Source organism: Protobothrops mucrosquamatus, unplaced genomic scaffold (genome assembly GCF_001527695.2).
Source record: "Protobothrops mucrosquamatus isolate PMUCROS unplaced genomic scaffold, P.Mucros_1.0 scaffold1499, whole genome shotgun sequence".
In the NCBI taxonomy this organism is placed as follows: Eukaryota; Metazoa; Chordata; class Lepidosauria; order Squamata; family Viperidae; genus Protobothrops; species Protobothrops mucrosquamatus.
Genome location: NW_015387673.1, coordinates 161031 through 173370, shown reverse-complemented (window position 1 = coordinate 173370; position 12340 = coordinate 161031). Strand labels below are relative to the sequence as shown.

The 12340-nt window shown below is 48.5% G+C and overlaps 1 protein-coding gene across 1 annotated transcript; it reads right to left on the bottom strand.

Moving 5' to 3' along the window:
- Positions 1-261: 261 nt before the first annotated feature.
- On the bottom strand, positions 262-5974 carry NRL (neural retina leucine zipper). The gene is made up of 3 exons (XM_029285314.1): positions 5955-5974; positions 1954-2356; positions 262-645 (listed from the first exon to the last, which is right to left on the bottom strand). The coding sequence occupies exons 1-3, from the start codon at positions 5972-5974 to the stop codon at positions 262-264; spliced, it is 807 nt and encodes a 268-aa protein (XP_029141147.1).
- Between the last annotated feature and the right edge of the window lie 6366 nt (positions 5975-12340).

The following is a 12340-nucleotide window of genomic DNA, read 5'->3' as shown; positions in this document are numbered from 1 at the left end:
TACAATTCCCAGGAGCCTTTGAGAGGAAGCGTCTGCCTGCTTGCCATCATCCCCAAAGCTATTTGTGCACGTAGACCTGCCTAAGATGGCCGAGACTCTTTGGCGCCATCTGGTGGTGGATAAAAGGGACTACCCGGGAGGGAGCTGGGCTCAGCGTCCCCCTCTGCTGGATGAAAGAGGGGAAAGCAGCTTCTCGGCAAGTTCATTTCCCGCGCAGCTCCCCAAAAGTTCGATGGAGACGGAAGGAAGTCCAGGGCGGGCTCATAAAAAAAACTGCACCATGGAGGGCGCCTGAGCTAGGGGGGCCTTGGGGGCCCCCTCCCCACAATGCCCCCCGGCCGCCTCGCTCAGCAGCTTCTGACACCGGGCTTTGTAGATGTCTCGTTCGTGGACCAAGCGGCCCACCTCCACCCGCAGGGACTCCAACTGCTGGGCCAGCTGGGACTTCTCGGCCTCCAGGATGTGGCGCTGCTGGACCCGTTTGAAGCGGCAGGACTGGGCGTAGCCGCGGTTCTTGAGGGTGCGCCGTTTCTGCTTCAGCCGCTGCACCTCGTCCTTGCCGAAGCCGCGGAGCTGCCGGTTGAGGTCCCGCACGGACATGGAGACCAGCTGGGCGTCGGAGAAGCGGTCGGAAAGCCGGGATAGCTGGAAGTGAGGAAGCTGTAAAAGGCAGGCAGAGGAAAACAAAAGCCACATCGGGTGAGCAAAAAGGATGCTAAAGTTGCAGCATTCTCACACTAGGCCAGGGGTCTTCAAACTTGGTCCTGTTAGGACTTGTGGACTTCAACTCCCAGAATTCCTCAGCCAGCGTGCCTGGCTGAGGAATTCTGGGAGTTGAAGTCCACAAGCAGGGGTCTTCAAACTTGGTTGTGTTAGGACTTGTGGACTTCAACTCCCAGAATTCCTCAGCCAGCATGCCTGGCTGAGGAATTCTGGGAGTTGAAGTCCACAAGCAGGGGTCTTCAAACGTGGCCCTTTTAGGACTTGTGGACTTCAACTCCCAGAATTCCTCAGCCAGGCACGTCATAAGTACATGCCAGTTGCCAAGCGTCTGAATTTTGATCACGTGACCTCGGAGAGGCTACAACAGTTGTGTGAAACTGAACCCAATGATTCATTTTCTAAAATGTGCAATCCTGACTATTTCGTTTGTGTCCTATAAAGCCAGAAAAACTGGATTAGCAGAACCTCCATCGGGCTGGCCATAAGCCAGCATGGACCTAACATGTGACATTCTTTTTTTTTAATGTTGGCTGTCTGGTCCGTTACCTTCTTAATCCGGAGAAATTAAGAATATTTTTTACTCCCCTTGAAACATCTCATCCCCTCTCGGGAGAGGTGCATTCAGAATCCAGGTCTGATAGTGCTCATTTCTTTTACTACAGGTTTATGAGTAGTCAGGTAAGAGCACTCTGCACACGCTCAAAAGCTAGGCCTTCAAAGGAGTGCCTTCCACTGGGGGGACCCCTTCATTTAGGCAGCTTTTTCAGGTCTGAAACTGTTCTAACCCTGGATGCGCAAGGACCGTGGCTTCTCGCAAGACGGCTCTCTGCGCATGCTCAGAGACACTTAATTCGATCCTATTTGCCAAGACTAATTAAACCAGTCTCCCATTCATCCTTCTATTTCCCTGCACCTCCTCTTCTCCACTTCCAACAGTTCGTTTAATGAGCAAAGTTCCAACAACCCTGAAAACAGTGGCCATTTTTTTCACACTTAACGACCGTCGCAGCATCCCCAGGCACAGCTGATCGGAATTCAAACGCTTGGCAACCGACTCACATTTATGATGGTCGCAGGGTGCCGGGATCACGGCAGTGATTCCCTAAACCCACCGCGGCGAGAAAGCAGCAGACATTCTGGGCTCCGCCGTCATCGTAAGTCGAGGACCGCCTCAAATAAATATTTGATGTCTTTCTTTTTTTTTTTTTTGGTTTCGTTTTGCAGACTTACCAGTTGCTGCTGTTCCTCGGCCCCAAAGCTCTCGGCGGATCCCAGAAACCCCTGCAGCTGGGGGCTCACGCTGTTTCGAAGACCCCCTTCTGCTGCCGGTACCCCCAAAAAGGCTTCGACGGCTTCATCCAGCCCTGGCACCATCTGCGTCTCCGGACCGGCGCCCGCCGCGGCCGCCGCCAAAGACTGGTGCAACGTCGCCATCCAGTAGAGCTCCTCCAGGGAGGATTTGGGGTCTGCCCCCTTGTCGAAGGTGGGCGAGGGGGGCACGGAGCTACACGGGGTGGAACTGACGGAAGAGCTGCTGCCCAGCCGGGGCAGTTCCTGTTTCACTTCGAACTTCAGGAGGTCAAACTCATCCAGATAATCCAGAGCGATCGGACTGGCGGGTAAGGTGTTCATTCTGCAAGAAGGAAGGAAGATAAGGTTGGTGTTTGTGTGTGTGTGTCAGTGCGTTTGTGTACGTGTGTCTCACCCGGGCTGGAAGAGATCTGGATTAATGGATTAACCCTGGGGGGGGGGATAGAAAAATAACCAACCCAATATTCTTTGCGCCAGCTACCCTGTTTGCTCAGGATGCTGGACATCCTGTGAGCTTTTGCACCTCATCCAGCCCCGCGGAAAACCTCTAATGCTTCCACCTCTCTATTTATTATTTCGTAGGTTAGGATATGCTTGCCAGGAAATAAATAGGCGAAAAAAATATATATCTTTTGCGCCAGCTACCCTGTTTGCTCAGGATGCTGGACATCCCGTGGGGTAGGTTTTGCCCCTCATCCAAACTTCTTTTTTTATAAAGGTTTTTATTGAGTTTTTATAAGGTTGGGGAAGGGATAGGACCAGGATAGGGATTAAGGTTTGGGGTGGGGTTAGGATCGGGATTGGGATAGGATTGGAAACAATATTGGGGTTGCCCCCCAGTAACATTTTCAAGCTTTAGCAAACAGACTATTGTCCGGACACATATGTTCAGTTAACACTAATTCATATAATAGTAAATAGCTGTAGTGAATATGATAAATGATAATCATAAACAGTATCAGTTGGTCAACACATATCATTCTTCTTACTAATATATACTGCTCAAAAAAATAAAGGGAACATTTTAACACGGAACTGAAGGAGTTTGCGTTCCCTTTAATTTTTTGAGCAGTATATATTCAAAATAACATATCACATTCATTTCTCACTAGTTCGTTTTCCTAACCCTTGGTAAAAATTTATCCCATGTTTTAAAATAAACTCGAGTCTTCTTTCTCTTTCATCTCTAAAGTTAGTCTATCCATTTCTGCACATTCTAAGATTTTCTTAATTAAGATCTCTTCAGTTGGTAAGTTTTCATTTTGCCAGTATTGGGCAAATACTGTTCTCGCTGCTGCGGCGAACGTCTAACGCTACCACCTTTTTATTATTTCGTAGAAGGTTACATAATATGCTTGGCAGGAAATAAATAGGCGAAAAAAATACGTATCTTTTGCACCAGCTACCCTGTTTGCTCAGGAGGCTGAACATCCCATGGGGTAGCTTTTGCCCCTCATCCAGCCCCGCGGCAAACCTCTAATGCTACCACCTCTCTCTTATTTTGTAGAAGGTTATGAAGGAAATAAATAAGCAAATATATATATATATATATAATCTTCTGCACTAACTACAGGTGGTCCTTTCCTTACAACAGTTCCATTTAGTGACCATGTCAAAGTCACAACGGCACTGGAAAGAAAAAGGGACTCACGACCGTTTAACACTTACGACCTTTGATCACGTGATCAAAATTCAATAGACTATATTGGTGAATAAAGAAAGAATTTAAATTTCGGAATAATATTTGTATTTGAGTCACGAGAATGAGTTTATAATGCAATGAGCGAAACTAAATCTATCCGAATTATAAATATTGGTTATAAAAGGCTATAAATTGGAATATGATAATTGGAATTAAATAAAACCTAAAAACAGGACTTGGGTATGTATAACTAAAATGTTATTGATAAAGGTACAGATTGTTTGAACTTTAGCTAGAAAGTACGAACATGAATGCGATATAATACCTAAGGGAAATAGAGAGGAGCCTTTATTGATGTAAACTGAGATATCTATGTATTATTCTGTTATTGGATTATTGATTACCCGGTCACCACACTGCTTCCTAACTACTTGGTTGTTAAAATTGGAAAATTAGTAAAATTTGTTTTAAAAAAAAATAATTCAGATGCTTGGCAACTGATTCGTATTTATGACGGTTGTCGTGTCCCAAGGTCATGTGGACCCCTTTGGTAGCCTTCTGACAAGCAGAGTCAACGGGAGAAGCCACTTAACGACCGGAGTTGCTAACTTATCAATTGCACCGATTCGCTTAACGACCGCGCCGAGAAAGGTCGTAAAACGGGACACTTAACAAACGTCTTGCTTAGCCAGACCAATTGTGGGCTCCCTCGCCGTCGTAAGTCGAGGACTGTCTGTCACCCTGTTTTTCTCAGGACACTGAACATCCGTGAGGTAGCTTTCGCACCTCATCCAGTCCCACAGCAAACCTCTATTGCTGGCACCGTTCCCTTCATTTGGCGGATGATGATCAAGTTGCCAAGAAATAAATAGGCAAAAAAATTAAATATTCTTTGGCCCCAATTCCCGTTTGCTCAGAACGCCGAACATCCCGTGGGGTAGGTTTTGCACCCAGACCCAGGGCAAATTTCTAGCGCTACCCTCTCTCCCTTTATTATTTCGTCGGTTACGATATTCCCGGGGTGGAGACACCAGGAAATAAATAATTAAGAAAAGAAAAAAAGAGGGGGGGGGGGCAGCCACGGATTATCCAGGGAAGATTTCATTTCATTTCAAAAATCGCGGATTAAATTTGTATGCCGCCCAGCTGGCTACCCAAAGGGACACGGTGATGTGCCGACAACCTGGATTTAAACCACGGTTTGAGTCCTACCTATCCTTGCCAGTCCTTGACCAGGATAGATTGCAAAGACGATTCCGATCCCTTGCCCCGGCGTGCAAACCTCTTGCACGCTATTCACACCTAGTGGCTTGGATTAAAGTCCGCTCCTCCCTCTGCCGAGCTTCTGTAGCCCGGCACTGTCTATCCCGAGCCCAGGTGGGCAAGTTTTCTGGAAAACTGTAAGGTGATTTTAAGCACGGAAACCCGGAATCGTTGGAGATTTGGCTCAGGAAAAACAGGCAGAATTTCTCCACCCTAGCCGAGCTGGATGGAAAATACGGAGCGGAGATTGTTTCTCTTTACTATTTTTTTTCCTGGCTAGGCTACTGCTACTTATAGACCGACCCTTGGGGCCTAACTGGCATCCTTGGATTAAATGGGAAGGGTCTGATAAAGGGAAGACTCCCCCCTGCAGGATCTAATACTCTGAAGCAAAAAGTTTTTCAACTTTGACAAGTTGAAGTCCTCCCCTCTTCAACTTGTCAAAGTTGAAAAACTTTGCTTAAAGATCCCATCAGAGGATGAATTTTGTCAAGATCGGCTGAACAGCCCTTTCTTTACCCCGCCAGCCTAAATCCACATCCTTGACCCCCGCAATCCACAGGTGCTGGCTTTCCCCCCTCTGGATGCCGCGCAGCGGCTGCGCGCATCCTCTCTTGCGATCCCGAGGGTGCGGCCAGGATCGCGCAGAGAAAAGAAGAAATGAAAGCGGACGGGGCAGAAAAAAAAAAACACCCTCCCGGGAGAGAGGAGAAAGCCTGCAAAACGCAAGGCGATCCTTTGCAAAAAAAAAACAAACCCAGAGATCCGGGCAAAACGCAAGGCGATCCTTTGCAAAAAAAACCAGACCCGGGGAAAACGCAAGGCGATCCTTTGCAAAAAAAAAAAAAGCCCAGACCCGGGGAAAACTAAAGGCGATCCTTTGCAAAAAAAAACTCCAGATCCGGGGGAAACGCAAGGCGATCCTTTGCAAAAAACCCAGATCTGGAGGAAAACGCAAGGCGATCCTTTGCAAACCCCCAGATCTTTTTTTTGGGGGGGGGGAGAAAGAGCCCACCTGCTTGTTTGGTCGTCCATGGGTCTTGTTTCTTGCCAGCGTCCGGTCCGGACCGCCTTGCCCACTCCTGCCTCCCGTTGCAGCTGCTTTAGGGGTGAGGATCCCAAAGAACACAGCGCAGCCCCCGAGGTTCCCTTTAAATCCCGGGAGAATGACCTCATCCGCATATATTAGCGGCCAGCCAATGGGGAGGGTGGGATTTAGGCGGGGGCGTGGCCGAAATTTACCCCCCCTCTCCCTCCTCCCTCCTCCCTTTTCACCAACTTGGAGGAAGTTTGTTCCCTACTCCCAGTTCCTCTTTTGGGGGAGTCACATGTTCACCCCAGATTTGCACTCTCTCTCAGCCTCCACCCTCCCAGGCACAGGACTACAAAGCCCAGCGCTCCCGGCTGAGCCGCTTTGCACACACACAAACACACACACACACACAAACACACACACACCCCGGAGCTCTCAGTTCTGGCTTGGATGGCACCCCAGGCACGGTGCCAAGGGCAAGGTCTGGAAGCGATGAGGTCATGTCGGTGCCCGGGGTGTTCCTGAGCATGCACAAAGCTGGGTGCGTTGGCCAGCAAAGCTCACACACACACACACACACACACACAGACCCCGCAGCCTCGGCCTGCCTGTAGTCCTCAACTTATAACAGTCCCTTTAGCGACCCTTTCAAAGTTTCCACGGCGCTGGAAAAAAATGGGACTTACGGCCGTTTTTCACACTTGCGACCGTTGCGGCATTCCCCACGATCCAGGTAACCGATTCCCATTTAAGACGGTCGCAAAATGGGACAAAACTCCCTTAACCAATGGATCACTTAGGCAGTGAAAATTTTGGTCACGAGTTGAGGACGACCTGTATATTTTTTTTTAAAAAAAAGTTTTTGGGGGAAGCAAACAGGAATGGAAGGAAAAACGAGCCGAAGGCTCAGAAGCTAGATCTCTTCGAGTGCGAGGACAAGGCACTCTAAATACGCTCAGAGGTTATCAGTCTGTCGAGCAACACCTGGAAAAGATTCCTCTGTAAGGAAAAGGCGCTCCGTGTATGCCCAGAATTAACTTTCTGCAGGAGTGGAAGGCAAAACAAACAAACAAACAAAAACCACCCCCCCGCTTTGGACAGGCAAAGAAGCTAGACCTCTTGAGCACCGGCATGAGCAGCGCCTGCAAAAAAAAAGAAAAAAAGAAAAAAGAAAAGAAAGAGAAAGAAGGAAGGAAGGAAGGAAGGAAGGAAGGAAGGAAGGAAGGAAGGAAGGAAGGAAGGAAGGAAAGAAAGAAAGAAAAAAAGAAAGAAAGAAAGCAAGGAAAGAAAAAAAGGAAGGAAGGAAGGAAGGAAGGTAGGAAGGAAAGAAAGAAAGAAAGAAAGAAAGAAAGAAAGAAAGAAAGAAAAGGCACTCTAGACGTGCTCAGAGATCGTTTGCAGCCCTCTGAAAGGATTCTTTGGTGGGGGGAAAGGCACTCTGTGCGTGCCCAGGAGGACAGGAACCAAGCCCACGTCGCTGAGAGAGATGCAATTCGGGGCAGGGTGGCGAAGATGGGACTCGGAGTCCCGTTCGCAGCATGCGTGAAATGTGGAGACGGGTTCAAATCCTGGTGCGCACGGAGAAATTGGCTGGACTCACACCCGCGGCCCGTATACCTGCAAACGGCAGCCGTGCAGAGGCGTTAAAAAAACCAGCACCCCGATGGAAATGGGGCAGAAGCGACGTCCCTGGTTTGGACCCCAGGCTGGCGGAGGGTTGCCATGGCGCCCGGCCCGGCCCGCCCCTTCTGCTAATACCGAGCCCCGCATGGCGACAAAGGGCCCGCTCAGCGTTGCTAACCTATCCTGACAAGGGATTCTCGGCCTATTCAGTTGGACATCAGCCTGTCATCCGCCCTCACCCCACCGTCCGTGACCTCCCCACCTGACCCAGCCCTGTTGTTAAGCCCCCTGAACGAAAGAAAAGCAGGAAAAATCCACCCTCCGCAAAAAAAAAAAGGATCCCCTTCCCCCCCCAGTCCCCGGCCCTGCCCCATTTCCAGCTCTATCTTTTGCCCCCCCCTCTCCAAACTGCAATTCAGCTGCTTGCCTGCCAGTTTCCTCTTGAGGACTAGCTGCTTGGCAGGGAGAGCCGAGTTCCCGGGAGGCTAGGCCGAAACCAGGCCGGTGTTGAGTTGCTGTGGGACGGAGACAGAACTCATGTGAGGTCTCGAAAAGGCTTTGCGGCAGGGAAACAAAATGTGATTTATGACCAGTTTCGCGCTTAAGGACCGTTTCAGCGTCTCCTGTAGTCGCCGGGTCAAAATGTGAACGCTTGGCAACGGACTCACATTTACGGCGGTCGCAGCGTCCACCGGGGTCGCGTGTGATCCCCGTTTGCGACCTCCTGGCGAGCCAAGTCAATGGGAAAACCAGATTTCCCCAAACAACCTGCTTACGACGGCAACAAGTGCAGTGATCCACTTAAGAACCGTTGCAAGAAATCGGGGCCAAACCCACTTAACAACTGTCTCACTTAGTAAGAAAAAAAATTGGGCTCAATGTTGGCCGTGAGGCAAGGACTGAGGTAACAAGAGAGAAAATGCCCCCAGCGCAAAGCTTAACCTGTTGAATTTCAGCCTCTACAGCTGAGGTTCATAAAGCCCAAAATTGCAGTGTGGGTTTTTTTTTTATTTTTATTATTTTATTTTTTTTCAGGGGAGGCAGATTGAACCTAATTTCCCAGGCTTTGGCTACGACCTGCCTCATAAATTCAGGAGCCAAGCTGCAATGGGTACAAGATGCCAGGCTGAAGTACAACAGGGCGAGTGGATCGTTCAACGGGTCGAGCCAACAGCCCAGAAGCTGAGCGTTGCGGAGGGAGGTCTGTTTCCGAGGCTGATATAATAATAATAATAATAATAATAATAATAATAATAATAATAATAATAATAATAATAATAATAATAATAATAATAATAATAATAATAATAATAATAATAAAAAGTTGGAAGGGACCTTGGAGGTCATTCTATCTATCTATCTATCTATCTATCTATCTATCTATCTATCTATCTATCTATCTATCTATCTATCTCAGAATAGAGCTGGAAGGGACCTTGGAGGTCATCTAGTCCAACCCCCTATCTATCTATCTATCTATCTATCTATCTATCTATCTATCTATCTATCTATCTATCTATCTATCTATCTATCTCAGAATAGAGCTGGAAGGGACCTTGAAGGTCATCTAGTCCAACCCCCTGCTCAAGTAAGAGATCCTATACCATTTCAGACAAATGGCTGTCCAGTCTCTTCTTCAAAACTTCCAGTGTTGGAGCCTTCACCGGCTTCTGGAGGCAGGTAGTTCCACTGGTTAATTGTTCTCACCGTCAGGAAGTTTCTCCTTAGTTCCAGGTTGTTTCTCTCTTTGATTATTTCCCATCCGTTGCTTCTTTTCCTGCCTTCAGGTGCTTTGGAGAATAGGGGGACCCCCTCTTCTTTGTGGCAGCCCCCCCAAATATTGGAAGACTGCTATCATGTCCCCCCTAAGTCCTTCTCTTCATTAAACCAGACATTCCCCAATTCCAGCAACCGTTCCTGTTTCCCAAACAGATAGAAACGTCTTGAAATGAGAATTTTAGCAGGGATTTCCCTACATTAAGCTCCCAATTGGCCTGCAAAGTTTAAAAAAGACCGATTAACCTGCTCAAACACACAGCCTTCAGCCAGCTGTCTTTAAATAAAGCCCAGCTCTGTTAATCACTTTAAGGTATATTCTCAGATTAATTGGCCCAGCTTTCTTCCACGCTGACCGGCCCCCCCTTTGCCCCCCCCAACGCCTTCCAACTTCAATGACCCATATTTCACTCTATTTAATCCTGATCTGGGCCCAAGACGGCATTTAATGGATTCCCGGCTCAGCCCAGCCGGGGAGTGTTTCTAAACCTTGATCCCGGCAAATAAACAGACAGATTAGGAAGGTGGGAAGGCTTTTAATGGGATCGGGGAGTGGGGGCAGACGGATTTCTCCCTCTGGATCCCTGGCTGGCTGGCGCGAGGTGGGTTAAACTTTTTAATCCCGGTTGTCCACCCGTTCTGTCTAACTCTGGTGTCGGAGACGAGATTGGATAGGAGAGAATATTTGGCAGCTCCAGGGTTGAACTGTGGCGCTCTCTGAGCTGGGTGGTTTCCTTGCAGACGTTTTATGACCCAGCTAGGGAACGTCATCAGCGCTGGAAGGGAGTGGGGTTTGCGGAGAGGAGGAGAAAGAGGAGAAGAAGGGCTGGGGGGTCCTTGGGGGTCTCTGAGCTTGGTAGTTTCCTTGCAGATGTTTCATGACCCAACTAGGGAACGTCATCAGTGCTAGAAGGGAGTGGGGTTTATGGAAAGGAGGAGGAGGAGGAGGAGGAGGAGGAGGAGGAAGAAGACTGAAGATGCTCTCTGAGCTTGACGGTTTTCTTGCAGACGTTTCATGACCCAACTAGGTAACACTATCATTGCTAGAAGGGAGCAGGGTTTATGGAGAAGAGGAGGAGGAGGAGGAGGAGGAGGAGGAGGAGGAGGAGGAGAACTGAAGGGTCCTTGGTGTTCTCTGTGCTTGACGGTTTTCTTGCAGACGTTTCATGACCCAACTAGGTAACATCATCAATGCACCGAGGATGTTCCCTAGTTGGGTCATGAAACGTCTGCAAAGAAGCCACCCATCTCGGAGAGCACCCAGGACTCCCGTAGACAAGGTCCCTCCAACTTGGAGGGGCTAGGAACTTTAACCATGGTTAGCAGGCTTGTGTGACCCCCTAAAAGCAATGATTGAAGGGAGGACCATCGCAAGAACGGACTATCGCGTTTCATAACCGGATTGTCACCCTTTTGCCCTCCCACGTTCTTCACTGTGGCTGCGAAGGCAGAACCGGAAACCAACCCAGATTCGGACAAGGCTTCCATTTGGGCCTCCGTGAGCTTGATCAGGTTTGAAAAAGTGGGGGTATCTCAATGGCTCCTCCACTCCAAGTTTGAGAATCTCTGATGCAAAGGGGTTAAACAGCTATGGCTGCAAAAGCAGCAAGCTGGCAGCAAAGGAGAACAGTGGCCAGAAAGGGTGTAGGGACTCCTACATGGGCAGGGGGTTGGACTAGATGCCCTACAAGGTCCCTTCCAATTCTGTTATTCTATTCTATTCTATTCTAATTCCTTATTTCTATTCTATTCTATTCTATTTCCTTATTTCTATTCTATTCTATTCTATTCTATTCTATTCTATTCTATTCTATTCTATTCTATTTCCTTATTTCTATTCTATTCTATTCTACTTTTCAGCAGTGGGATGCCTCAGTTTCCCCAGAGAGAAAGGCGGAAGCTGGTTTCCCGGCTTCCCGAATTCCCAAGCATCGTAGGAATTCGATCACAATTCCCCAATTCTGCAATAGTCCTCAACTTACAACCGTTCGTTTAGCGACCGTTCAAAGTTACAACGGCCCCGGAAAAAGGGACTTAGGACCGTTTTTTTCACAGTTACGGCCGTTGCAGCATCCCCGTGGTCACGTGATCAAAATTCGGACGCTTGGCAAACTGACTCGTATTGATGACGGTTGCAGCCTCCCCGGAGAGGTGTCACGTGATCCCCTTTTGCGACCGTCTGACCGGCAAAGTCAGTAGGGGATGCCTGATTCACTTAACAACAGTGTGAGCGTGGATTCTCCCCATAGAAGGCCGGTTGGGGGTAATTGGGGGGGGGGTGCTGGCTGCTTGGGAGCCCCCGAGGTTCAGCATCCTTCTGGCACCCTAAACCAGTCGCTTAACGGGACGATTCGGAGAACCATCCAGAAAGCAATGACGGAGAATGCTCAGATGTTCCTGACGGTCGGCTGTCACTCACAACCCGTCACCATCCAGGGAAGTGCTGGAAACAGACCGGACCGCGTGAGAACTGAAAGAGCGAGAGGCAAAGAGGGGAACTATCCAGAAAGCGGCCGTTTCTGTATGGACTCTTTTCAAAAAAGAGTCTGGGGGACCTGGGTGAGGATGGAGGTCACAGGTGCCCTGAAAGGGAGTGGACTACAAATTCCAGCATCCCCGGGCAGCCAAGCCAAAGGTCTTTGACGGCTAGGAAAAGGTTAAAGTGTTGTTTTTTTGGTTGTTTTTTTTTTTAAAGGCAAGATTGCAATTTATTTCATCAGCCAGAGAGCTGTCGTCTTGATCTCGGAATTAATTATTTGATTTTCACAGTTTGCTTTGCGCTTCTGCGGATGTGACGAGAGCAACACATTTCGGGTGCTAATAGACACAAGTGTGCGTAAACTTTGCACGTGCTTTGACAAAACGGCTAAATCCCTTCTTCTACTGCTTGACAGATTTTAAACCTTGAATGGTGGCTGACTTCAGCGCCAAAAGAGGCGAGATTTTACCTTTTTTTTTTTATACCCTCC